Source organism: Numenius arquata, chromosome 11, assembly GCF_964106895.1.
Source record: "Numenius arquata chromosome 11, bNumArq3.hap1.1, whole genome shotgun sequence".
NCBI classification, from domain to species: Eukaryota; Metazoa; Chordata; class Aves; order Charadriiformes; family Scolopacidae; genus Numenius; species Numenius arquata.
The window spans coordinates 23,813,221-23,839,690 of NC_133586.1; the positions used below are offsets into that span (position 1 = coordinate 23,813,221).

Below are 26,470 nucleotides of genomic sequence, written 5' to 3' on the forward strand. Positions count from 1 at the left end.
CTCCGCTGCTCGCATGGCGAAGGGCCATGGTAGTGAGCTGGGCTCTGTCCTCAGCTACCTGCTCTTGTGGGACGTCTCCTGGAGCAAAGCAGGGGCTGAGGATGGCTGTGTTGGCAGGTTCCAGGGGCTGAAGGAAAGCTGCTTCCCCTCCCTGCTGGAGCAGTTTGTGGCTGCTCACCAGTGTAACCATTACTGCAGCATCCTGGGCCTGAAGACGCTGGAGCCAGCCAAGCCCAAGGGCCCCAAGAGCCCCTCCATGGGTAGGAAATCTGCCCAGTCCAGCCCCCAGCTCCAGAAGAAGGGGCTGGTGAGTCCCCAGGGCACCCGCAAGGCTGCCGTGAGCCCCAAGAGCTCCCGGAGAGCTGCAGAAATGGGGGAGGCCCTGTCAGCCTCCAAACCTAGGCCAGGAGAGAATGGTGGGTCTGGCCGCCCACAGTAGCTGGAGCTGCTGTGGCTAGGACCCCCGCTGCGGACCCCAGCCCAAGCAGCCCCAAGGCAGCCCCCAGTGCAGCCGGGACAGGGTGACGCCAGCAGCGGCCGCTGCCCCTGCTCTCCTCCCCTCAGCTCCCGGCCCGCGGCGCCTGTATTGTGTGGTGTGTGCTAGTGTGAGCAGCTCGGCTGGGGCCGTGGAGGGGCTCTGAACTGGAACCTTCACCCACAACTCTTCACAAGAGCTGCTGCCGGTGGTGGAGCCTGCGGGGCCACTTGTGTCCCCCACGCTAGGGCTCACTTTCCTCTCTCCAGTCTCTCCATTTGCCTTCCTTAAGGCAGCGGCTGTCAGAGCTGCTCCCTTGGGCTTTGCCAGCGCCATGCCCCCTGCCTAGTTCCCCTGAGCAAACTGGAAGTTCGGGCTGCCCTCCTACCTCCCAGCACCTCGTGTCCCTCTTTGTGTCCTCCATAAAGCCACCGTGCCAAGCCTTGCCAGCACTCCATGTCAAGGATGTGAACGCGAACAGTGCCCAGGTGCTCCCGTTTGCCCTGGAACACTGTGATTTAGAAGGTTTTGCTGTGGAGGGGATTAGCGGTGATGCTGCAGGGCTCCTGCTGCTGTTGCCTGTGGCTCTGGGGTGCAGGCCGGTCCCATGGCGGGGCGCTGGCATTGGTACCAGCAGCTGCACGGGCATGGGCTTTTGCACCCCTGGGGTGATCCTCCCCACCCTTGCAGGGCCACAGTGCTGCTGTGGGGGCTGCCAGCCCCACGGTCAGGATGTTCTACCTCACATGGGCCTCCCGGCAGCGGGGCAAAGGGGAGACCCCACATCCCTGCCCGGCGCTGCTTTGGCCTGTGTGGGTCTCCAGCCCGCAGGACTCACCGCTCCTTGCCCACCTGCCGCACACAGACCCCGTATGCCCTGCCCAGCCCCACAGCACCACCTGGTCATGCTTGCTTAGTGTCAGCCCCCCTTGGCACCCACCCTACCATGCTGGCAGCTGGCAGCACCCACCACGGGCCCTGTGACGGATGGGCAGTGATGGCGAGTAAAGCACCCTGCGCTGCTTCCAGCCTCCCTTGTGCCCATGGGTTTGCCCAGGCGTGCAGCAGCCGGCAAAGCATGGCAGTGGGCAGCAAGACCTGCGAAGAGCTCCAGTGCTGCTGCTTCATCTTGCTGCCGAGCTGTTAGGTCCCGGGTGTCAGCAGTGCAACCCTGCAGGCTCATGTCCCCAATGGTGGCTGGGTGCGGGGAAGGGACCGGCCTGGGAGGGCTCTCGAGTCCTGGTGCTTTGTTGTTAGGTTATTGTAAAATAACAGTGTATATACCATGGCCGTGCTGGCGAATGGGTGCTCTCGAGTGCAATAAAGCGAGAAGGACTGGCCTGCCTGTTCCCCGGTGCTGTGGTCCTTGCAGAAAGGATGCACCCGAACACACAGCAGGATGGGGCGGCTTTCTGTTCGGGGCATGGAAGTGTCTTCAAGTAATAGCTCTACCCCTGTCCGCATGCCGCGGGGGGAGAAGAGGGTGGCCAGGGATGGACCCTAAGGCTGGCTACCAGGCTTGCGAGGTCTGCAGCCTGAGCAAAGCACCCTGTGCCCCATGGGATGGCTGTGGTTGGGGCTGGGGGTGCTGAGGGCAGGCACACGGGGATTTCCATGGTTTATTTGGGAGCAGTTCCTTTATGTCTGTGGGGCCACCACCTAGGGGTGCTGGTGCAAGGTGTGCAGGGCTGTCCATCGTCCCACCAGTGGAGGAGACCAGACGCGTGGGTCTCTGGTGGGGTTTTTTCTACCTTTGGGGTAGACTCTGGGTGCTCCCGGGCCCTCTTCCCCACTGTGGGCAGCTGCCTGCAGGTTTCTAGGTTGTCCCTGCGCAGGACGTGTGGTTGTAGTGCCCGCAGCACTGCATCACATACAGCATGCTCTCCGCCTGGCTGGCCCAGGGTCCTGTGAAGGAGAGTGTCCCATTCTCCAGCAGCGAGCTGGAAGGAGAGAAGTGAGGTCAGGAGAAGCTGCCGTCCCACCACCCGCATCCCCAGGCAGGACCCTACGGCTCCTTCACCCCCACCTGGTGAAGAGCTGCTTGCAGCACATGTACGTGGTGTAGCTGGTCGAGCTGAAGTTGGTGGTGCTGAGGAAGGTCACACAGTCACCCAGCTCCGTCGGCATATGAAGGAGACCTGGGGGACAAAGTCTCCTGGCTGGGTCCCTCAAGAGACCATGCATCCAAATCCTGTACCCTGAGCCCCAATCCCACTTGCAAATCCCACACCCCAACCATGCTTCCTTGCAAACCCTGTACCTGGGACTGTGCATGTGGGTCCCATGCGCCGTCCCACCTCACCCCCTAGACGGCAGTGGCCCCGGGGAGCTCCTTGCAGTGCCCCAAATGTCCCCAGCCCAGCTGTGGGTAAGGGGCTGCAGCAGAGCTATTGGGCTTGGGCAGCACCTGGTGAAGCCATGGGGGGACAGCAGAGGGTTTGGAGACCCTGACAGAGCCCCAGGGAGGACAGCCCAGCTGTCCCCATCCCTGCATCTGCATTTATAGGGGTCTTCAGCCCTTTGGCTGTCCCTTGTCAGCTCTCTCTGGCCCCACTGGCTGTGGGCGGGGACCTACCTGCCAGGCAGGCATTGAGCATGGAGACGCAGATGCCAGTGACGAGGGCTCGCAGCACGACAGAGGCCAAGTCGCCCTTGCGCTGGGGGACCATGGAGGCTGCGGGGCAAAGCAGAGACCAAGGCCAGTCAGAGCCTTGCTCCAGCTCTACCCCGGCTTGGGGAAAGGTGTACCCTGCCCACCCAGCCCCTAGTGTCTGGGGGGACATGGTGGTCCCAGCCAGCAACCAGCACGCTGTCTGCACGTGCTGACAGCGGTGGGTGCTCTCAGAGCACCGTGCCCACCGTGCACCCATCAGTCACCATCAATCAGAGCCCTCAGTGCTCTCAGCGCTGGAGTCTCTGCTCTTTGCCCCATGGCTGGGTGGCACCTGGGCTTGTGGCACAGGCACGTGCTCTTGCCCATGGGTGCAGTGCAAAATCATCCCTGTCAATGTGTGCAAGTCCTGTTTCTTATCTGTGTGCTGGCAGAGACCAAGCATGGAGGCTTGAGGCCAGCAAATTCCTCCTGCTCTAGCTGAGCCCTTGCTCCCTGGGACCAGGATCTCCCTGCATGGTGCCCAGGCACCCACTGGACGCAGGTCACACTCACCCAGGCCTCCCAGCATGATCCCAATGGAGCTGAGGTTGGCGAATCCACAGAGTGCAAAGGTGGTGATGCTCTCAGCTCGCTCCTGGAGGAGACAGCAGCAGGGGCTGGTCACCTTGGCCCAGCACCAACCCCAGAGCACCCAGAGCTGAGCACCATGTTGTAGCTCCCAGCCCAGCCAGATATGGTGGAAACGAGTCCCACACCTCAGTCCTTTCTCCTTCAGCTATTTTTGGGAGTGAGCATGCAGGTGGTGGGTACCTTACCCCTAGGAGAGGCTGCCCTGGGGGAACAGGGGGCCCTGTAGCACTATGATGTGCCCCACCAAGGAGCAGAATAAATGGGGCAGGGCTTCACGGATTCCTTCAGAATGGCCCAGTGCCCAGCAGTCTGTAGACATCCAAGTCTAGCTGGCCATAGGTGCCCTCCCCCCCCCCAGCACCATCATCCCCCTGCCTGCCCACCACCCATCTGTCTGGCCAGGTCCCATGCCCCATTTTGGCTGGCTCCATCCCTGCCCTGTGCCTGGCAGGGTGGCAGGTGTCCCTCACAGATATCCACTGCTTCCGGTTCCCGTCCCACTCCTCCAGGCCTGACAGACGGTTCTTCTTGTACGTGGCCAGCTGCTGGTATGCCACAAACTCATTCAGGAAGATCTTGATCCCCAGGAGCTCAGCCACCAGCGGCGAGTCTGCCCAGTCTGCCCCCATGAGAAAGGCCACGGGCATGAGGACATAGGAGCAAATGACCTGGGAAAAGCATCCCAGAAGGGAACAACTCAGAGGTGACCATCTGCGTAGCCCCTGGCTTGGACACCTGCCGCCAGCACCTGCCAAACACCCAGCAAGGGTCTTGGCAGCCTCCTGGGGCAGCAGGCAAAGGTGGGCATTTGTGGGGGATGCAGGCTCTGGCAGCCCAATCCATGGGGCTGGTTACCTGGAAGGACAGCCCCTCGATGTCCACCATTTCCCCTAACCAGCGCAAAGCAGCATTGATGAACTCCAGCACCGCCAAGAAGGCAATGAGGTTGGCTGCAATGTTGGCCACAAGCCCCACGGAGGCAGCAGCCCCGTTGCTTGCAGCTTCCAGGATGTTCTGCTCTTCCCTGCGTGGAGAAAGACCCTGGTGGGTTCACATTGCCATGCGTCCCCTGTGTGGGGCCAGCTTTCACTCCGTGGGTGTCCTCACACCACAGGCTCTCCCAGCTTCAGGTCACTTGCAATGTGCGCTTGTGGCCCCGCACTGCTCCCATGGCTTCCCCATGCTGGCAGGGTGTGTGCAGCCCCGCTCCACCGTCCTGCTCCTCACACTCACCCACGGGCGAGGCAGATGCTTGCTTTGCCCTTGAACTTGGACTCTTCCACTTCGGGGTAGACGAGTTTGGACATGGCGAGGGCACAGGGCGCAGCCATCACGGAGGCTGCGATCAGCGATGCCGCATCTATCTGCAACGTGCAGAGCGTGGGCTTGGGCACCTCTGTGCCACCCCAGGGCATCCCAGCACACGGCTGGCATCAGTGGTGCTCGGGGTGGTTCAGGGTTCTTTGTTTGCTCAGGGTGGGAAAAATGTCTCTCTTTTTCCCATCCTAGCCAGCCACAGCACGTAGGGCAGATCGCCTGGATGGACGCGTTGCTGGAGCCGCCAGCATCATGGCCTCTGAGATGTTAATCTCTCCTGCTTTTGACCTCATTGTGGTGATTCTTGTCCCTTCCTTGTCTGTTTTTATCAGTATCAGAGTAATAGGTTGTGGAACATTGTGAACTTTTACCTGCTGACGAAGAGCCATGCTCCCTGTCTCACCCCTCCCCTGCCTGCCGAGTGGCAACACCTCATTTCTCTGACCTTTCACCTTTGGTTCCCCATTTAAGGAGACTAATTAATGTTTAAATAGCAGGCGCTCAGCCAGCAGGTCGAGGGGAAGGTTTATTCCCCATTACAGAGCGCTGATGAGGCCACGTTTGGACGCTGTGTCCAGGGCTGAGACACTGATGAACTGAAGTGGGCATCCCGGGGTGGGGGGCAGGGCACAGGACCACCAAGGCAATGCTGGAGGAGCTGGGCTTGTTCAGCTGGGAGAAAAGAGAGCTGGGGGCATTGTAGTGGCTGTTCCCAACTACATAAAAGGGAGGTGGAGGGAAGACACCACTCAGAGTTCCCCAGTGAAAAGGTGAGAAGAAACAACACAATTTCAGTGGGGAAATTCCAGTTGGATATAAAAAAAAAAAATGGTTCCCCGTGACTGGGGAATCTGTTGGGTGGACCAGAGAGGTGGGGGGAGATCTCCATCCTTGGGGATGTTCACCACCAACCTGGACAAGGCCCTGGGCATGCCCTTGGGCTTTGCTATCACCTCATTCGGGCAGGAGGGTAGATCAGAGACCTCCAGAGGGTCCTTCCAGGCTAAATTATCCTGTGATTTGGTGAGATTTGCCCTGTTTGCTGTGCAAGGACATGCAGTGAGGGTCCCATGGCAGTGCCTTCTACCTGGCAGGGCTTTGGGGTTTTGGCCAGACCAGCCAAGGTGAGACTGGACGTGGAGGCATGCTGCCCTCATACTGCTTATGGAAGGGGACCATGGGACACCTGCTGGGGGTCTTCTGTCCCCTGCAAGTCCAGGGCAGGTCTTACATGTTGGGACCTCATAGCTGGGAGCATGTGGCATGTGTCTGCTCGTGCACTCACCCCAAAGGATATGTAGGCACCCATCACGCTGCCTGCAATGGTGGAAAAGCCACCAGTCATCACAGCATGGATTTCTGAACGGGTCATGTCTGCGAGGTACGGGCGGATGAGCAGCGGAGCTTCCGTCTGCAAGAGAGAAAACGTTGTTTTCCTTGAGGCAGGGCCACACAGGGCCACAGGTCTCCTGGGAAGGGAGAAGACCCTTCCTCTGGGCAGGCTAAGCTGCAAGGGTTGAGAAGTGGGATCTCCTTTTCAGGACCTTACCTGTCCCACAAAAATGTTCCCCGCCACACTGAGCGTCTCAGTGGGAGTGGTGCCCATTGAGACCTGAAGCAGCCAGGAGATCTGTGGAAAGACAGGGCCACTGCATTCACAAAGGCTCCTGGCACCCTGCCACCTAATCCATGAAGCAGGGCACCATTTGGCCCTCCAGCCTACTGCAACAAAGGTGATCTTGGAAAGCGCCCACAAACCAGGTAGTAACATCAACCCCAGGGGTGAGCTTTCTCAGGAGGATATGTAAGGAAGAGGAGGTCTGCGTGTGTTCTTTTAGCAGGACAAATCACCCCAAATTAGGACCATCCCAGTTTTCCTGAGACATCCTTCAGCTGATCTATGATGTAGTCAGAGAACACCAGGTTCTTCTCCTTTCTACCACCATCCCAGAGCCGGGTGTGAGGCCCTACCTTGACAATGAGCCACTGCATAGCACCAAGGTAGTAGAGGATGGACATCACACAACTGAAGAAAACAACGATGGGCAGAGTCTGCAGGCAAGGCACCACAGGACAGGGTTAAAGGAGAGCTGAGCAACACATCTAAGTGCACTTGGAGACCAAGTCCCTCTGTCTCATGAGCTGGGTGGGCATGGATGGTGCTGCATCACCAGCCCAAGCTATCGGGGTGCCACAAGACTATGCCAGGCTGGCAGGAGGGACGGGGGGCCAGTGCAAATCCCCTATGGCACTGGGGAGGCCTATAGGTGGGTACAAAGCTGAGGGAGACCCATCCTTGAGCTGGTTGAGCTCTGCTCCCGCAATACAGGCTGCATTCAGCCCCGTGCTCTCTCTCCAGGACCCAGGAAGGCAGCCAGGCCAGAAAAAATCCAGGCTGTGCCTCTCCCTCCCATACCCCATTCCCCAAGCTGACCTGAAAGGCAAAGACGTTATCAATGAGCTCGTTCCCAAAGACGAAGCTGGAGCCAGCTGTGGTGTAGCCCAGGAAGATCTGCAAGTGGAGAAGTTACATGGTAGGACAGAGGTCTCCGTTAGCTCTTTCCCTGACATCTCACTTCAACCTAACAGAGGTCTGTACCCCCAGCCCCACAGCTTCACTTCACTACCCCATCAGAGAAGGACCTTGTGAAACTTAAGTTATGGATACTGGTGGGCGGTCTCTGAGCCACAGGGCACTGCTCCAGTCTGCAAGGGAGACCCACACCAAAGGGCCTGGGCTGCTTCAGAAAACCAGGAAAGAGTTTTCTCCAGCTCCCCCCAAAAATGTTTGTGAGCTTGCAGTCCCTGCAGCTTCTCTGCCCCATGCCACCCTCTGCTCTTCTTGCTGATCCCAGAGAAGCTACATGGAGAGTGCAAGCATGGGACAGAATGAGCAGACTCAGTACCTGGATCTGGTCACCCAGCCACTTGAAAGCTTGGACGCCAGGGGATGTTCGGAGGACCAAGAGTCCAAACAAGAACTCCAAGCCAAGACCCCAGAAAACGGCTCTCCAGGACACCTGGGGACCAAGAGCAGAATGGGGACTGAGACATGAGCAAAGCCTACAGAGTTCCCTCTCTGGCTTCCTGCCCCTTTGACAGCTGCACATGGCAAACACCATCACACTGTGCCCTGGGTGACAGTCATGGGGCTGTTCATAAATAGAGTGTCATAGAAACCCACAAACATAGGTTGGTGATAGTAGAAGAAGAGTCAGTGGGAAGCAGGAACTGGCTGGTGGAACATAACCTGCCAGGCTTACCCAGGAGCAGATGAGCATAGAGCCCTTCTAGTGGTTTGACTGGTAGTACAGACCCACTAGAGCAAAACTTCCCCTTCCTTTGGAGGAAGGGGATGGAGTGATCACCCAAAACATTGAAGCAGGTTGGGTTGGAAGCCACTGGGACTTCAATCATTTCTGTCGAATCCACCTCAGGCCCACCTTTTACCTGCAGGCACCTGGTGCTGAGGCATGAGCCTGGTGCTGGGTCTCTGAGTCTGACCCGCTATGAGGGACATGGTGGAAAAGAGGATGGTGGCACTGTGGGGGAGCCCGAAGTTGAGCAGTGGGACAGAGGTAGCTTTGGGGCTCCATCAACCCGACCAGCTCAGCTCTCCAAGGTGTGCCCAGCTCTGCCTAGTAGCCCTGCTGGGCTTCTGCTTCCTCCAGGGAGCTCCAGCAATGTGGGCTATCTGGAGATGCCAGTGGGAAGGGAGCACCTGTTCCCCGGTACTGGGTGGCTACCTCCTGCAAGGGGACCAATGGCCAAGCCACACCTGAAACACGTACTGCGCCATGGTGCTTGGAGCAGGCAAACAGGAACAGCACCAAAAAGCAGAAGCCAGCTAATGAGATGAGCTGCTCTGGATTTCTGGAGGTGTCCAAAGCCAGCCACGTGATCAGGCCTCCCAGGAGGGCCACCCACACCAGCCTGCAAAGGAAATCCCAGACTGTCACAGAGAGGATGTCCTCATGGGGAGGGCAGCTCATGAAGGGCAGGAGCTAATCGTGCAGGAGATGCCACTGTAAGGTTGATACATCTGATGAAACCTGGGGCTCAGACACAAACTAGGGGTGTGAGTAGCCATCACACTACTGAGGCAGAGTAGCAAGATGTTTCTGCCACGACTTTCAAGTGGTTCCCAGGTTGGGCTGTGCCTTATCACTCATGAGGTGCCTGCATGGCACTAGGGCATGTGCCCAGTGCCACTGGCTGTGAGGTGCACCAGCCCAGCTCCGGTGGGGCAGCCATGGGAGAGGGGACCAGGCACTGGGAGGGATGTGGCCCTGCCTCTTCCCAACTCACCATTTCAGCCACGGCCAGGACTTTTGGAAGCATTTCTGAACAGGGCTGAGGAGCAGCAATAGCTTTGCCCCACACTGCTTCTTCAAGAGGCTCCAGCAGGTGAAGACGACAACCACAGCAGTCATGATGACCAAGGCAAGGGCTCGGTGCAAGTTGAGCCAACAGGCCGCAATGAAGTAGCACATGTAGGCTGGAGAAGGTATGTTGGGGGTCAGAAATGTCAGGGCCATAGGATCACAGATTCGTAACACTAACTGGGGCCAACAATGGGGTTCATTTCCTCCAAATGTCCTTCCTTGGCCACCCTTGAGGCTCCCATCTGTGTGTGGGGAGGACTTAGGGAGCACCACTCCAGCCGGGCTCACTGTTGACAGCAACTCAGCTGTCTGGGGGCACATGGAGCAAGCAGAAGAGTCACAGGCTCACCCCACAGTCACCTTTGGGTAGGTGGAGGAAGGACAGGAGGACAGTGAGGTGCAGGTAGCACTCATGGACAGGAGTGGTGGGGTGAGAAGGAGGAAGGTAGTGGGGCTGGCGAGAGCAGATACAGCCTCCACATTGGTGGCTGAGGCCAGTGCTTGGAGTCTGAGGGCACGGCCATCCAAAGGGATGTGGAGATGGGATCTCAGTGGTGGGAAGTCCTCACCTACTCCAAGAAGCATCTGGACGACCATTTTCAACACCTTGGCATGAGCCTTGAAGAAGCGCTTTGCCTTGAATGCCGGCTGCAGGGCCTTCCTGGGAAGAGTCACGTGCCAGAGACATGAGAGGCACAGAAGATGGATCCTGAAGATCAACCCAACCCAACTCAATGGAGCTGGGTCATGACCGTGCCTCCCAGAGGGCACCTGTGGCAGCAGCGGGTGGTGTAGGTGTGCCGTGGCCTCTATCACTCTGCTGTCCACTCCCCAAGGAGCGAGCTGGCCAGTTATGGCAGGGAAGACTACACAGCCCAGCACCCTGGGCACCCCAAGCAGAAGCTTGCTCTGCGTGGCTACTATGGGGACAGAGATCTGGCACTGCCACCTCACAAAGCCATATGGAGCCATCAGGCACTGTGTGTCCTCTGTGGTCAATATGACCCTACTGTGCTCCCAGATCACGTACTTGCAACCCTGCCTTGGCTCCAGGAGAAATACTGGCCCAAGGATTGCAGACTTGCTATGACCACTGGAAATACTGTACATACACACATCTCCAGGGGTTACCCTACCTGCAGCAGGAGGAGAATCTCCCTTTCCCTTTTCCTCTCCTCTCCTCCTCGCTCTCACCATGTGGACCATCAGATTCCTCATTGAGTCTCTCCTCCCCCTGGAAAACATCATTAGCAGGAGCACACTGAGCAGCTCTTGTACTCCAGCCGGAGAGGAAGGGAGGACTTACCAGGGAGCTGAAAGCTCGGTTATCTGTCCCCTTCTCAAGGTTGTCCAGGGTTATCTGGTTTTCTTCCATCTCCAGAAGCGCTGCAGCTTCAATGCATTAGGGAAACAGCACTGCGAGAGACCAACGCTGGCTGGGGAGAGAAGAAGGGAATCAGCTTTGGGAAGGATGGAAGTCTAGCCCCGATTTTCAATTTTGGGTCTCTGAGAGGAGAATGCCCTTTGCAGTAGGGATTCAGAGCAGTTCCTGCACCAGCACATCAAGGGACCATCCCACGGGGTCCTCAAGCTGTGGGGCTGGTGTGCTGACTTCCTTGTTCTCCTGTAATTTGGGAAGGCCTGTGCTCTTCAGTGCTTCCAAGGAATTACAGGAGAAGATTAGATGCAGCAGGGAGATCTGGTACCTCTCCTCCAAGTTGGTGGCAGTGGCCACCAGCCTCCATGAGCCCCTTTGCGAGTGAGATTTTTGCAAAAAATAAATCTGCCTGCATCCCTCCTCGAGAGCTCGTGGTGCAACCAAGTAAGATAAGAAAGAAGGTCCTTTCAGGCTGATAAGTAGGACAGTGCAGGAGGGATGGGTAGGAATAAGCAGTAGTTTGCATGGAGACTGGTCCTAAAAGAGGATCATACTGGGAGAACTGGTCCAGCAAAACCAGAAGAACCAGTGTTATGCCGGGGCATGAACCCTTGGAGCATCCCATTTGGACACTCTCCCAGTTCACCTGGAGAAGGATGAGGGAAGAGCAGAGAAGGCAGCGATTGGCCGTTGGAGCAGTTCTGTGTGATGACAGAGGGAGTAAGGAGTTGTTCTTGCTTTGGATGAGAGTTGCAGAGGTCTGCATGGACAAGGTGGAGATGGCAGGGTCACACCCTGCTTCCTGCAGTCAAGAATTAGGGTCCACTGAAGGGAGCGACCGAGCCCCAAATGAAATGAGTGGAGGTGAGGAGTTTTGGAGAACATCCTCCTCAATATGGGACCTCAGGGTGGCTGAAGGTGGTGGTGGGCTCCACGGGCTGGTGGAGCCACCAAGGGGGACCACTGAGGTGTGCTGGCCCCCAGCATGTCCCTGGGATTGTGGCTCCTCAGTAGCAGGGCAGGATCCAGACCATGGTGGGAACCCAGGATCCCAGACCTCCTCCAGGGCCTCCAGCATCCCCAGTACTTCCTGGGACTCAGGGAACCCCCACCCAGGACCCTGGCAGGGATCTGGAGGATCCCCCTCCAGGGCCACCACTGTTTCAGGGATGCTCCCCAGGACCCCTCTGGGCTCAGTGACCCCTCCAGCCTCCCCGAGCTGGAGCCCCTCCAGGACCTCCCAGAACTCTAGGACACCCTAAGAGCTCCTGCCTCTCCCAGGCCCAGCGCCCTCCAGGACCCCTGGGCTGATGCCACCTCCATGGCCCCCCAGTGCGACCCCCACACCTGGCTCATCTGTCTTTTGGTGGTGCCTCATTGGCTGCCAATCAGTGGGGTGGCAGGTTCCCCCACTGATGAGCCCCCTCACCCCATGGTGCCCCATGTCCTCATGCTGTGCCCCCTCACCCCCATGCCCTTTGGGCCCCCATGACCTTGTGGTGCAGCGTGGCCGCACGCCTTCTTCCCCCCGCACTGTGTCCCTGTGCCCCACACCCTCACACCCCCACATTCCTGTGTCCCAGAGCCTCATGCCTCCCATGTCCTCGTGCCCCCATGTCTCTGTGCCCCACACCCTCACGCCTCCCATGCCCCTGTGGTCCCTTCACCCTCATGCCCCCCATGTCCTCATACCCCCGTGCCCCACTCCATTGTGCCCCCAATCTCCTCGTACCTCACCCCTCATGCCCCCCATGTCCTCGTCCCCCATGTCCTCACACCCCCCACCCTCATTCCCCCTGCACTCTCATGCCCCCATGCCCCACTCCATTGCGCCCCCCCATCTCCTTGTGCCCCATGCTGTCGCTCCCCCTATGTCCTCGCCCCCTGCATGGCCTCACGCCCTCCCTATGCCCCATGTGCCCCCACACTCACCCGCCAGCCCCAGCTGCGCAGCTCCCGGTCCTGGTTACCAATTAACAGCTCAGTCCAAAGAGCTGGGCCAGGCCCTGTGGGGCCGTGGCCGCCCCTGCTCCTCCCGGCCGCCCACGGGGGTGTGTGGGGCGGCCCCACGCCCGAAATAGGATGCCTTGGGATACTTTCACCTCCCAGCGAAACAAGCCTGGAGGGAAGATATGAAAACCAGAAATCCAACCTTTACCCACGTCCTGGGAAAGGGGCCAGGCACCTGCGGCCTCTGAAGCTGCGGTGGTGCAGGTGGTGTCATCCGCTCCCTGAGCAGCGCAGGGTGGAAGGGGCCACCGCTGGCAAAAGCATTGCCTGCCAGCAGGTGTGGGATGCCGCTTTTTCAGGTGGGACAGTGGGAGTTGCACCCCCACGTGCATGCGCCTGGCTGAGCTCTCCCAGCCTTGGGTTTTTTTTGCACAGGGAGTGGTGAAGCGACGTGGCACCAAGGGTGACGTGGGAGCCAGCACCAGGGTTAGGAATCACAGAATGACAGACTGGTTTGGGTTGGAAGGGACCTTTAAAGACCATCCAGTGCCACTCCCTGCCCTGGCCAGAGACACCTCCCACCAGACCAGGTTGCTCCAAGCCCCATCCAACCTGGCCTTGAACCCCTCCAGGGATGGGGCAGCCACAGCTTCTCTGGGCAACCTGGGCCAGGCTCTCACCACCCTCACAGCAAAGAATTTCTTCCCCAGATCTCATCTCCATCTCCCCTCTGTCAGTGTCAAACCCTTCCCCCTCCTCCTATGGCTCCCCTCCCAGATCCAGAGTCCCTCCCCAGCTTTCCTGGAGCCCCTTTAGGGACTGGAAGGGGCTCTAAGGTCTCCCCAGAGCCTTCTCTTCTCCAGGCTGAACCCCCCCAATTCTCTCAGCCTGTCCTCACAGCAGAGGGGCTCCAGCCCTCCCAGCATCTCCGTGGCCCGCTCGCAGGAGCAGGGTCAGAGATCGCTGACCAGGGGTGCCGTGGGGGGCCCGGGGTGCCCACGCACAGAAACGCTCCCTGTGCCGCTTCCCCGCCGCACACGAGCAGCGTCTTCTCCCCGTGGGTTTTCCCCAGGCCTCTTGCTAAACCGGCCTCAATCTGCAAGGCCAGAGGGGGCCGCGGGGGCGCCGCCCGGGGGCTGGAGCCGCCCCAGCGCCGCGCTCCCTGCGAGAAGCGGCCTCCGTCCCTCCGGGTGCCACGGGGTCAAGAGCTCCAGCGCCAGACGGTCTCCCAGGAGCCCCGGTAGCGCGCCGTGATCGTATAGTGGTTAGTACTCTGCGTTGTGGCCGCAGCAACCTCGGTTCGAATCCGAGTCACGGCATCGCCCGGCGGTGGCACGGCACACGGGCTGCGTTTTTGGGGCTCTGCCCCGTGCCGGCGTCCCCAATACGTAAATTTTTATTTATTCCCCCCCTACGTCGCGCCGAGAGTTCATAGACGGTTTTTTTCCCGGCTCCTGGCGGGGCGCGGTGCGGGGGGGCAGGGACAAGCAACGCCGCCACGGGGGGATAAACTAATAAAGTAAAATAAATAATAAAATAAAATGAAAAATAAAACACAGTAATAAAATAATAATAAAATAAATTCAAATAAACCAAACCAACATTAAAAAAAAAACCTAAACATAAAATAATAAACTAAAATAGTAAGTAAACCAAAATTAAAAAATAAAATAAACTGAAAGAAAAACCTCAAGTAAAATAAAAAACTTTACTAAACCGGCGTGTTTGGAGGAAAAAAACGCAGCCCGTGTGCCGTGCCACCGCTGGCCGATGCCGTGACTCGGATTCGAACCGAGGTTGCTGCGGCCACAACGCAGAGTACTAACCACTATACGATCACGGCGCGCTACCGGGGCTCCGGGAAACGCGGGCGGCGCCGCAGCCCTTGGCCCTGGCGGGGAGGGACCGGGCCGGGGCGGAGCAGACCCGCGGACTGGCGCTCCGCCCCCTCAGGTCTGTCTCCGCGGCGACGCGGGGTGAGTGGCAGGTTCCCCCCGCCCCGGCCTGCGCGGGGCCGAGGGCGCTGAGGGGCCCGGTGGGGCCCGGCCCCGACCCGCCACCGAGTCCGAGACAGGGACCCCCGCCCGGCCCCTTCTAGGCCTCCCCCTTCCCCCCCGAACGCAGGCCCTGGGCCCCAGCCTGGGCCGGGACCGTGGTCCCCCACACGGCCCTCAGGCCGCATCCCGGGCTGATCCCCGCTCTTCACCCCACCCCAGCCCCGTGTCCCATCCCGGCCTTCAGCTGGGCCTGGTTTTAGCCCGGCCCGAGCCCTCCGCTGCCGACCCTGGCCCAGCTCCAGGCCTGTTCCTACTTCCCGCCCTCACCCTCACCCAGCTCTTACCCCGGCCTTGTCCCCTCCCCGTGCCCCCCAGCGGAAACCCCACCCAGCACCCCCGCGGGGCTTGCTCGGGGAGTGAAGTTTCTCCGTACTCCAGCCTCAGGGACTGGGCAGCCAGGGTGGTGCTGTGGGCGTGGGGAGGAAGGTGAGGGACTGAGGGTGAAATTGTCGTTGTGGCCCAAGACAGTGTCAGGTTCCTGTGCGGCGGTTCCTGTCTCCTCCTGGTGAAATGCACATTCATAGTTAATGGCTGCCGTCACCGCTGCTGATGATTTTCACAGCACTCCAAATATTAAAGGCTCTTTTATTTTCACAGATAGGCTAAGAATTCAGAGCACCTGGGATCAAAAGGATTTCTTTGTGCAAAATATTTTTAGAGCCATCATGGCACTTCAAGGCACTTGGCTGACCCAGATGAGTCACGGTTCTGTGGTGCGTAAGAGCTGGGCACAGAAACCACTGCTCCTGCCCGTGCAACTGGCTTATCACTATAGATGGCAACTTATATACGCACTTCTACGTGTGCATGTATGGGGGAGCTGGAAGAGGCAAAGGTCTCCCGCCCACCATGCTGCCTGTGCTGGGCAGGGGTATGTCCCTACACCACGCCCTCTCCTGTATAGCTGCTGCAGCTGGTGAATCCTAAATCGACAGGAGTCTTCCTGAGGCTTGGGACAAACCAGAGGAAGGCCCTGTGCACCTTGATTACTCTGTGAAGCGATTACTCCTGCCACCCTGAGCTCTTCATCTTGCTCATACCCAACCCAAAAGAGCTCAGAGTGGTGGAGGAAGACAGAACAGCCTCTTGCGTCCTCCCTTTGTCCATGCCCACCTCTTTCTTCCTTTGGCCTCTTTGCTCTTGACATGCCCTGGGCGCTGGTGTGTGCATGCTCGTCCCTCAGCAATGCGATGGGAGATGCTCTCTACATCAAACCTGACTGACCAGGAAGTGGTGGAGGGGGGTGGTTCTGGTATTTCTTAATGACCTGTGTGTCTGCGTGGTTTTTGGTGCTGCCCTCTTGCCCCAGGGCTGCCCTTCTCGCTCCCTTGTCTGCTCTCTGAGGATCCCAGTCTGTCCCACACACAGGGCTGCAGGAACAATGCTTGTGCTCTCCTGTGGCCAACCCTCTCATCATCTGTGTCCTCATGCTGGACCTAAAGGTGCAACATCACTGGAAGGAGATACGTGTGTCTCCTCACATGTCCAGGGAGTTTAACGCTGTCGTCAGTCCCTTGGCTGCACCATGGAGAGACCACCCAGACATCTGCAGGACAGGGGGCAGCTGAGCCGTAGAGGTGGGGTCATCGCAACCTCTGAATCTCAAGCTTGTGGAGGGGAGAGGTCCTTGTGCTGCCCTGTGCCTGGCCTTTTGTGCCTTGCTCCACACTGAGCTGGTGGTGTCACAATGCCACTGAGCTGAGCTGTGTCACTAGTGAAGGACAAGCCCAGCTCTGTGCTGGCCTGCTCTCATGCATCGCCCTGGACAATTGCTGTACTGGGTCAGCACAGCTGTGGTGGGGAAGAAGCACCCAAGGGAAAAGGTGGGACAGTGTGGAGATGCAGAACACCACTGGCAGGACATGCTGCCCACACATGGTGGGAACAGAGAACCTACAGCAATTCACGCAGTGACCAGGGGATTCCTCTTTGGGCACTTGCATGGGCAGGCAGAGCGGGACCCCTGTGGTTGGTGTCCATCATGGTGTTGATCCCGATTCTTGGCCTGGCGTGGTGCAGGGCTCAGGTTTGCATGGGTGCCCGTGGCCAAAGCAATGTGCCCTTGTGGCCAAAAAGGCCAATGGTCTCCTGGGGTGCATTAAGAAGAGTGTGGCTGCAGGTCAAGGGAGGTCATCCTCCCTCCCTGCTCTGCCCTGGGGAGGCCACATCTGGAGCACTGGGACCAGTTCTGGGCTCCCCAGTTCAAGAAGGACAGGGAATTGCTGGAGAGAGTCCAGCGGAGGCTACGGAGATTATGAGGGCCTGGAGCATCTCTCTGCTGAGGAAAGGCTGAGAGCCCTGGGGCTGTTCAGCTGGAGAAGAGCAGACTGAGAGAGGATCTTATGGATGCTGAGCAATAGCTAAAGGGTGGGTGGCAAGAGGATGGGGCCAGACTCTTCTCAGTGGTGGCCGGGGACAGGACAAGGGGCAATGGGCACCAACTGGAACAGGGGAAATTCCATCTCAACCTGAGGAAAAACTTCTTTCCTTTGAAGGTGCCCGAGCCCTGGAATTGCCAGAGCACTGCCCAGAGAGGGTGTGAAGTCTCCTTGTCTGGAGATATTCCAAACCTGCCTGGACATGTTCCCATCCAACCTGCTCTGGGTGACCCTGCTCTGGCAGGGGGTTGGACTGGATGATCTCCAAAGGCCCCTTCCAACCCCACCATTCTGGGATTCGGTGGTGCATGCCGGGTGCTGCTGACAGGGTGTGTATGGGGCAGGCTCCTCAAGGGGCAGGGAGAAAGCAACAGGACTCATGTTTGGATGTTTGGCAGACGTTTCTGGAAGGGGGAAGCCAGCAGAATAACAATGATCTCAACTGCTGGAACTGGCATGACTGAGATAAACACTGCAGCGATAAGGAGGAGTTGGCCAAACATGAACTGAGCAGGGAGGTGGCGAGTGGACATGGAGATAAGTGGAAGGGGCCTGGCAGGTGTGGAAGAGGAAGCATGAAGCTGCTGCCACTGGTGGTGGTGGCCCTGTCCCAGCACAGCTTCCTACCTATGAGGCTGCCTTCCCCGACAGGATTTGGGTATGACCACTGCTAACAAAGCCATGCCAGGTCGTCAGGGCCCCAACAGCCCTTTGCTGTGAGGTTTTGTCCATGGGAATCTGCTGGTCTGTCCCAGATGGTTCAGACCTCCCAGGACGTGTTCATGCAGTGTGGAGGAAAAGGGACGAGCTTGTGGGGGCACTGATCCCTTTGGGCTCTGCTCTGGGCAGGACGGCTGCTCCAGGCAGGCTCTTCTGCTCTCCCCACCCTGCCCTGTCCCTTGATGGCTTTTCTCCAAGCCATCTGATGCCTGTGAGTTGCGTTCAGTGGGATTTTAAAGGTGCCTGCAATGTCGAAAGGCTGGTGCAGCCAGGCAGAGAGTGCTGCTGGGCCCCAACATTGCCACTCCATGGCACAAACATAAATCTTCCAGCTGGCACAGGGACAAGAGCAATTCATCACTGCGTGTCTGTCTCGGCTACTCTGCCCCTCGAGCAGCTTCTCCAGCTGTTCCTCACCAGGGCAGCCCCTGGCCTCCTTTCCCTGTCTCAGGGAGGCAGATGGGAGGCAGAGCAATCCCCACCACATCCTTGTCTGGTCTCACATCCCCCAAACAGCCCCAGGAGTGGCCCTGGTGCCCAGGGAGGTGGGACGGATGCCAGTGCTGCAAGAGGGCACTCTGTGCTTTACAGGTGACAGCAAACCCTGCACTGGCGTGGGCCAGCACGGTCATCTCCGGGTGTTCAGAGGCCATAAATTCAGCTTGCAATTTGCTCTGCTGCTGAAAGCCCACCTTCCTTCCTTAGGAAACCAGAGTGACTCCACTGAGCTGTACCACCTAGCCCAGTATGCCATATTCCCACACCCACAGGCACTGCTGGGCCAGTGCAGGATGCTGGAGCAAGAGCAGGCCAGGGAAGTGTCCTGGGGCTGGGATAATTCTGGAGATGGGTGGGATTTGGGGGCAAAGGACAGCACATCTGAGCTGGTAGACAGTTGCAAGCAACCTGACACAGCTCTGTCCCCACCATCCACCTCCCCCTCCTCTTCTAGCTCATGAGACGTGCACCAAGGACTGGAGGAGAAGGGCTCAAGCATTTATCGACATGAATGTTCAGCTGCGATGCTCTTGAGAGGCTTTATAAGCCCACAACAGGGCATGAGATGGTCCTGGTTCTTCTAAAGCCCAAGCTTCAAAGAACATTTTCCAGTCTGCCAGGGCTATCTGGGGCAGGCAAACAGGCTACAACAGACTGATTTTCTGCTTGGTTGTGTTTTGGGACCCCCTTGCCTGGCTCCAACATCCAGAGACCAAGGAAAATGGTCCCCAGAATGTATGGAGCATAGATTCACCAAAGCTGGTCCTGTCTGACCTCCAGGGAGCACAAAGCCTAGAGCAGCCTCTTGAGCCCTTTTCTTGTGGGTCTGGCATCCAGCTGAAGACTGGATGTGATAAAAGCATCCCGGGGGAGAGCCAGCCACCCCGCAGCCCCATATAAAGGCTGCCACGTGTTGGTGTGTGCCCTGCCTGGCTCCAGCCGCCAGCCTGAGCTCTCATCTGCCTTTGTCTGCACCAGGCGCTGGAGCCTCCTCCGCAGCAGGGATTTACAGCCTGCACGCAGCTACCTCTTAACCCCTCTCTGTGATGCTGAGCAGGCAGAAAACAGGCAGCCATGCTGCCAGGCAGTCTGCCCGGCCCTCACCTCTCCACGCCTTGCACACCCCTCTGAATTCACCTTCATTTTCTGCCTCCCAGCCCTTGCGGAGATACAGGGCTGGTTTGGTGGCAAAAGCAATTGTTCCCCACTTTGTGGGGGGAAGTGGCTCCTGTTTTGCTCCTGTCCGCGTGCCCATCTTCCTGATGGTTGATGACAGGCCTATTAAGAGATATAAGGGGAATGCCAGGGGTGGTTCACACCCCCTCGGCAATGAAAAGCCAGTGAAAGTCTGTCTGGAGAAGGACTCAGCTGTGTGAGTGTGGCCATTGCAGCTGGATTAATCAAACCCACCATTAACACTTTCCTGGGGCACACAGGTCCCCTGCCAGCCCCAGAGCACAGGCCTCCAGCCGGCACGTCCCTCTGATTGAGCTGCAAATGCTCCAGCTCCTTAGTTTGCTCTGCCTCAGATCGATGAGAGCAGGCAGCTCCAATCAATTCCACTTTACCACTTGCTATTGAGTTCAGATTGGTCCCGCTTCCTTTGTTCATTTGGAGGAGGAATTCAGGCATCTTATCCCACCTGGACATTGCTGTGCCCTTGCAAGGTTAAGCCCCCTGGTAGGGGGCAAATAATACCCCACAGATGCAGGTGTTCCTCCCTGCCCTTCCCGCCGGAGGGGCAGCAATGAAGGGGTTGAATTTGTGCTCCAGCTGGAGCCCTGAAAGCATCAACCTGGCAGAGCAGAGTGTGAAATTGGGGGCTGGATGAGGCTGTGAGATTTGCATGATATAATATAGCTGTTGCCACCAAGCCGGCATCTGTCACGAGGTTCTCCTGCCATGAGCCTGATTTTTCTGGGGAAATACAGAAGGCAGCTGCAGAGAGCTCCGGTGGCTTGGCTCCCCTGTCCCCATGGGCACTGCGTGTGGCTTCAGCTCTCCAGGGCTTGAACCCACGTGAAATGATTTTACGGAAAAAAATAATAATAACACCAAAGAGTTTACATAGTGGCTGTTTGGAAATTTCCCTCAAATCCATACCTGGCATTTGTTGGTGAAAGAAGTGTTTCTCATGCTCTGGGTGTCAGTCCCAAAGTAATTTTTTTCTCATCTCTGTCACCCAGCTCTCTTGCTGGCCTGTTTTCAGGGTGCTGTGCCTGTATTTGTGGAAATGAAGTTCCCCACGGCTCTCCACACCTCGTCAAGTGTTAATGAAATAACGGATCACAGCAGAGAGCAGTTATGATGCTTAGGGTCGTGGATGTGCAGAGGGCTGTCAGTGCTGAGAGCAGAGGCAGAAAAGGCTTGGCGCGGCTGAGGCAGCGATCGACGTGCCTGGCTCTGAGCTGGCAGATGTCTGTCAGCGAGTCGTCGCCTCTCCTTTTGGTCACTTAGCATGGCTTCAATTAGATTATCAACTGCACAATGAGTTCTTTTGACAGAAAGGCTGGGGAGCTGCAAAAAAAGTGTCTGCAAGAATTTTCTCCCTTTGGTAAATGCAGATGCATTGGGCATGTCCTGCCTGTCCGGACAGACAGTGTCCAAGTGGCCTGACTGTGCTGACAGAGCCCAGGTCTGCACCACGTGTGGGAGCATAGATGCAGAAACATCCTGGTTTGTGGTGCTTGGGAGGAGCAATGTGTCACATCATACACGGGGCTTGGTGTGGGCTTGCTTTCCCCCAGCTTACTGCTTGCCTTTGGCCCTTGCCCACCCCTGTGCAAACCACGGCAGCAGGCTGGGATGAGAGGGGGCTGCAGAGCACCCTGTGCAGAGCATCCCTCCCGTGGCAGCTCCTCACCTTCCCTAGGGCACCTGGCAGTGAGCTGGGATGGCTGAGCATGGCTGTTGTGTGCCATTTCCTTCCAGCCAGATGGGAGTGGGGATATCTGGAAGGGATGAAGGAAGCTTGCAGGCTCCTAAGTGCTATGGAGCAACCGGTGGGATTGTGCTGGGTGTGCAGATGAGGGGCTGCTGGAAGAGGGATGCTTCCAGTGTGGGAATGGCTTGACAAACAAAAGCACACTGCGGGCACGATGTGTCTGGGAGCAGTGTCCCCTGTATGTGGGCAGGTCCTGTGGCGAGAGCGGCTCATCTCACCCACTGCCCCGTCTTTGATGGTCTCCTGGCGCAAATGCGTAGCAACATTTCCCCCAGACACGATCCCTGCCTCTAAGCATTTGCAAGGCTCCTCGTGCCAGTCTTTATATTTAGCGGTGCTTGATGGATTTCTTTCTGTGGATTTGTCTGGTCTTGTTCCTAAACCATGTACATCTGCAGTGGCTCGTGGCAGAGAGGGCTGCTGTGCACTGAGTCACCTCCTCCTGTTTATCCCCGATCTACCAGTCTCTCCCCACCCTCCCCAGCCACACAGATCTCTGTGCCGTGATCCCAGTTGTCTCTCTTCCATCCCAAAGAGCCCTGGTCCATCACACCCACCATGCACAAAAACCTTTGATCATCCTCTTGCCCTTTTCTGCGCATTTTCCAGCTTTGCTGTATCTTTGGGATGGGGGGACCTGCCACACAGGCCGAGAACTGATCAGGGAATAGTGGCACCTCTGATGTCATCTCTACCTTTTCCTAACCCTTCCTATCAGTTTTAGCAGTGAGGTTTTGCAGTTTTGACCTATGCTGAGTGCTGAGGGGACGTTTTCACAGATTGTCAGAGCTCCTGGTCTCAGAGCCATCACTTCAGACATGAGGCTGGGCTTGTTTCCCCATCTATGTCACTTCTCTGACACTAGCTTTTGTCTCGTTTCATTGCCAAGTGGCTCAGCCTCCTGCAATTCTTAGCATTCATCCGCAGCATCCACAATAATTCAATGTTATTAGCAGATTTTGTCACTTCTGTACTGATCTCCTCTCATCAAATGGTCTGCTTGTGGCAATGCAGGTGACCTCTCCCAGCTGGATCACCCTCAGGTGCCTGTTGGCTGTTTCCAAGAAAGCCACTAGCTTTGGGAAAAAGAAATTTGCTTTAAGTTAGCTGTGTTGACTCTTTCCCAATATGTCATATTTATCCATCTGTCCCCTAACGATGCCAGTTTCCTACTCCTTATGCCAATTTTTGTTCATTTGCAGAGAACAGATGTGTCATTTATCAGTCCGGGGCCCCCTGGCTGCCTCCTGGGAAGCATTTTTGGTGTCACAGTTGCCGCCTTCCAGTCCTCACGTCCTCTGCTGTACCCAGACCTCAGGGGAGGCTGGGGTGTCACCCGGTAGATGTGACAACCTCTCGGTCCCTGCTGCCCTGCACAGCAGGGCTTACGTATGGTGCTCCTGAGGAGGGAAGGGGCTGGAGTCATCACAGATATTTCTAAGCTCCTGGCATTTATTTGAAGCTGCGGAAGAAGTACCTGGAGGTGCAAGGAGCTGCAGGCTTCCCTATGAGCCAGGAGAGATGCTGGTGTCAGGGGTAGCAGCTAACCCAATGCCTGACTCCAGTGACACGCTGGCAAGTGTCAAATGCTAAATTCAGCCCCCACATCACCCGTGGGTGAATCATCTTCCACCACCTCCTCAAGAGCATGCAGGAACAGAGACCTTCTCCTCTGAGTCACCAAAAGCTGCTGCCCGGGGGACACCGGGCTGTGTCCACACCACCTGGGGTTAAACTGGAGGGGAAAGTTTATCGGGACAATGTGGCCTGAGCCCTCTGATGCCCTGGGAAGGTCCCATGTCCTGTTCTTCTCCCGGCTGCCAGACGGGGCTCCTGTCCCCAGCTGTGGGTGACCACAAGGAGCACTCAGGGTAACTGCAGCAGCTCCTCACTCCCAGGAAGAGGGATGAGGCCTGAGGACACACACAGCTTTCTGCAGGGCTGGCAGCAGCCCGGAAGACTTTGTCTGGATTTTTCTTCCTGGTGCATGCTCTGACCTGCCTGGGAAGTGTTTACCCAGGCCAGCAGCTACTGCTGCCTTTGGTGAGAGGAAGGGCTGTGCTGTGAGCTCCAGTGCAGAGACAACAGAAGAGGGCTCCTGGACCCTCCAGAGATGGGGAAGAGGGTGGGAGCAGAGCTCGTGGTGTAGAGGTCCAGCCCCGGCTCCTTGCAGGTCACTACAGGTGGCCTCCTATCTCCCCTGTTCCCATGGTCCATGTAAGCAAGCCAAAAATCTCGTGTGCAGCCATGGGTAGTTCTCCTCCCTGCTGAGGACTGTGTGCACAGCATCTCCACCGCCATCCTTCCCTCCTTTCTGGGGGCTCTGCGGGCAGCCCCCAGACCTTGCGTCCCACCAGAGGTCTCCCCACCATGGCTGCCAGAGAGTGTAGCCAAAATGTGGAGTCTGGTGCAGTGTGTGCTCCCCGATCCTCTGCTGTCTGCCAGTCCTGCTCCACGTTCCCTGCCAGTCCCTACACCAGCGACACTAGGTGACAGCCATCTGTCATGGCCATGCGCCGGGCTGTGGCAACGCGCAGGCGGAGTGGCATCACGGCCACGGTTGTGGCATCGGGGCCAGTATCTGTGGTGCAGGCATCAAACCCAGGTCCCAATGTGCATCAGATACAAGGGATGTAAACAGTTGGGGATGGGAGCAACACCAGCTGCTGCGTGAGACGCAGATGGAGCTGGGCTTTGGCAGCACGAATGCAGAAATCTGTCGCTGCTCCTTCAAACCTGGAATGAGCTGCTGTGAATGGAGGGATGTCGCTAGTATCTTGTCACGACTGCAGAAAAATAGGAGCAGCCCGTGCCAGTGCTGAGCCATGTGGGGTGTAAGGAGCTCATTTGGTATCCTTATGGGCTCCCTTTAAAAGCCCCCCAAGCACAAAGAAGTCTCCTGAGAAGGGCTCCCACCCCAGCTGCCCTCACCCATGTTCTCCTCACCCTGCTGCCCCATGTTGCTGTCTGGGTGGTTTGGCCCAGGGGAAGCCAATATCCAGGGGAAGATCAAATCTGAGGGCTCAGATGGGTCCAGGGATCTTCTTCTTGATGCCCCTCCAGGCTCTGCTGAAGCCTCAGGTGAGAAGAGGATGACCCATGGGGCACATATCAGAGAACGAGGCTACGTTGTGCCAGGTGCCCAGCAGTCAAAAGGCCTCAGAGAAATTTGGAAGAGAAACAGGCCCAGCAAATGGTGAGGAGGTGTGGGGGTCCTAGGTGGGCTCAGACCATAGGCCCTCTTCCATCCCCAGCATGGCCACAGCGCAGCTGCCTCTCCAAGGAGGGAGTGATGGGAGGGATGTGACAGGACAGGATGGGAAGGAAGGACCCCTGCAATTCCTCTGGAATGGTAGTATTTGTAAAAAAACCCACCAGCACAAGCTTGATCCCTCCTCGGTCACCTCTTGGGGGACCGCTGAGCATGTGTTTTCCAGGCCTGAAGATTTAACGAGAGCCATCTCCAACAGCTGTTGCTGAACATCCTCCTTGGTTACTGACAGAACGTGGAAGTACTCTCAGTCTCATGTGCCATCAGCCCTGCATCCTGCTTCCTTCCAAATGCCGGACAGACACAGATTTATTGAGAACTTCTGTCTTTTCTGCATTTTAATAACAATCTCATCATCCCCATCTGCCGAGATTGAGGTCTGCTGCTAGACCTCAAACACTGCCTTGTATTCGCTCTGTTCCTGGCAGACACTTTTTCTCCTCTCGATGCCTTTTGTGTCTTGCATTCCCTACGGTCTGAAATTTCCAGACCTGGTTGCTGGGTGCCATGGCTGTCTTACCCCTGGGGAGGAAGCTGCCTTGATGTCCTGTTGGACCTTGGGGGATTTGGCTGGGTGTCTTGGGCAGGAGGACGTGGTGCATATGTACTCAATAAATCAGCAAATCTGGGGCTGGGTGGGCTCACTGGCTACACATTCGGCATGTGCTGCTGGCACAGGGGGCTCAGCTCCTTGCAGCCCCATCCTGTGCAGGGGCGGGAAGGAAGAGGGGTCACCAGGAGAAGATTGTCTCTCCGGGCATCCTCTCCTCCTTGCAGCAGGCGCTCTGACTGCCACATACAAACCTCTGTTGCCATTGTGGGGCAAGAGCCCAGCTCACGGTGTGGGGATTGGCAGGGCCACAGCATGGCATCTCTCCCCCCTCACTGCATGCCTCTGCACGGCTTCACCTTGCGCTGGTCCTTCATTCGGAGTATTCTGCCCCTGGTCCCCTTCCCTTTCAGGCACGGTTGACCATGGCCTTCAGGGGATTCAGCCTCTGAGCAAGGATGGGAGTGGGTTTGGGTGAATGGCACGCGCTTAGGAACGGAGTCTGGAGACAGAGCTGTGCACAGCGGCTGCTGGGGTCAGTGGGGCTCGGGGAAACAGTTGGTCCTGAGCAGTGGGTGAGCTGGTGATGGGGGTGTGTGCAGGGGGAATAGTTAGAATGTGTGTAAGCATGCTGTTTGCCGTTGCAACTGCCTTGGCCTCCGCTGCCACGCTCCAACACGCTGCTCCCAATGCCACTTTCCTGCTCGACACACTCGTCACCGCTGGCCCCTTACTGGCAAATCCAGCCCTGCCTGGGCTGCGCCCCGGGGAATGTCCCCCAGCCCGCGTCCCGGCCCCCCATGTCCCTGCGTGCCCAGCCTCGGCTCAGCCTTCTCCCCCAGCACCTTCCCCCGGCTCGTCCCCGCTCCCCCCACTCCTGCCCTGTTTCCTGTGGGTGTCCGTGCTGCCAGCCCGGTGCTTCGGTGACCCCCTGGAGCAATCGGTTCCGCGGCTCCTGCACCGGGCTGGTTCCATGGACACCTGCTAGGCATGGAGGGACTCTCTATTGCTCCTATGCCTTGAGCAGCCCCCCCGGCGGCCCCTCTCCCGGTGCCACCGCAGGCACCTCTCCTCCGCTCCCGGAGCCTGGCGATGCTCCCGGGGGGCACGCAGCGGCCGCGGCAGGATCATCCCCCCGGGCAGCCCCGGGGGGGGCCGTTCCCGCCCGGGGCCGGGGCGGGACGCGGGGCCGCTGGGAGGGAGCCGAGCGCCGGGGGGGGGGGGGGGGGGGCGGCCCGCAGGCCGGGCACGGCGGAAGGCGGGGGCCGGGCGGCGGGGCGGGCCCCGGGGGAGGCGGGCCGTG

General features: G+C 58.0%; 2 protein-coding genes and 2 non-coding genes across 4 annotated transcripts in view; 2 read left to right on the forward strand and 2 right to left on the reverse strand.

The window, feature by feature from the left end:
• The window catches only part of ALPK3 (alpha kinase 3), a 33,881-nt gene extending 32,051 nt beyond the window's left edge, over positions 1-1,830 (forward strand). Inside the window, exon 14 of the mRNA XM_074155500.1 lies at positions 118-1,830. Within this exon, the coding sequence (XP_074011601.1) occupies positions 118-439 (322 nt within the window). The 3' untranslated portion in view covers positions 440-1,830. The remainder of the gene's footprint in view (positions 1-117) is intronic.
• A 461-nt stretch (positions 1,831-2,291) lies between these two features.
• Positions 2,292-10,796, reverse strand: LOC141469924 (sodium/nucleoside cotransporter 2-like). Its single transcript, XM_074155745.1, has 17 exons — positions 10,728-10,796; positions 10,558-10,655; positions 9,991-10,082; positions 9,345-9,534; positions 8,828-8,969; positions 7,943-8,056; positions 7,471-7,548; positions 7,008-7,088; positions 6,586-6,666; positions 6,322-6,447; positions 4,953-5,083; positions 4,575-4,743; positions 4,190-4,387; positions 3,642-3,723; positions 3,051-3,149; positions 2,502-2,613; positions 2,292-2,415 (listed from the first exon to the last, which is right to left on the reverse strand). Exons 1-17 carry the CDS (start codon positions 10,794-10,796, stop codon positions 2,292-2,294), a joined length of 1,986 nt encoding a protein of 661 aa, XP_074011846.1.
• Positions 10,797-13,996: 3,200 nt separating this feature from the next.
• On the forward strand, positions 13,997-14,068 carry TRNAH-GUG (transfer RNA histidin (anticodon GUG)). The gene has a single exon. It is a non-coding gene; the product is annotated as a tRNA-His (tRNA).
• Positions 14,069-14,520: 452 nt separating this feature from the next.
• Positions 14,521-14,592, reverse strand: TRNAH-GUG (transfer RNA histidin (anticodon GUG)). Its single transcript has one exon. It is a non-coding gene; the product is annotated as a tRNA-His (tRNA).
• Positions 14,593-26,470: the final 11,878 nt, after the last annotated feature.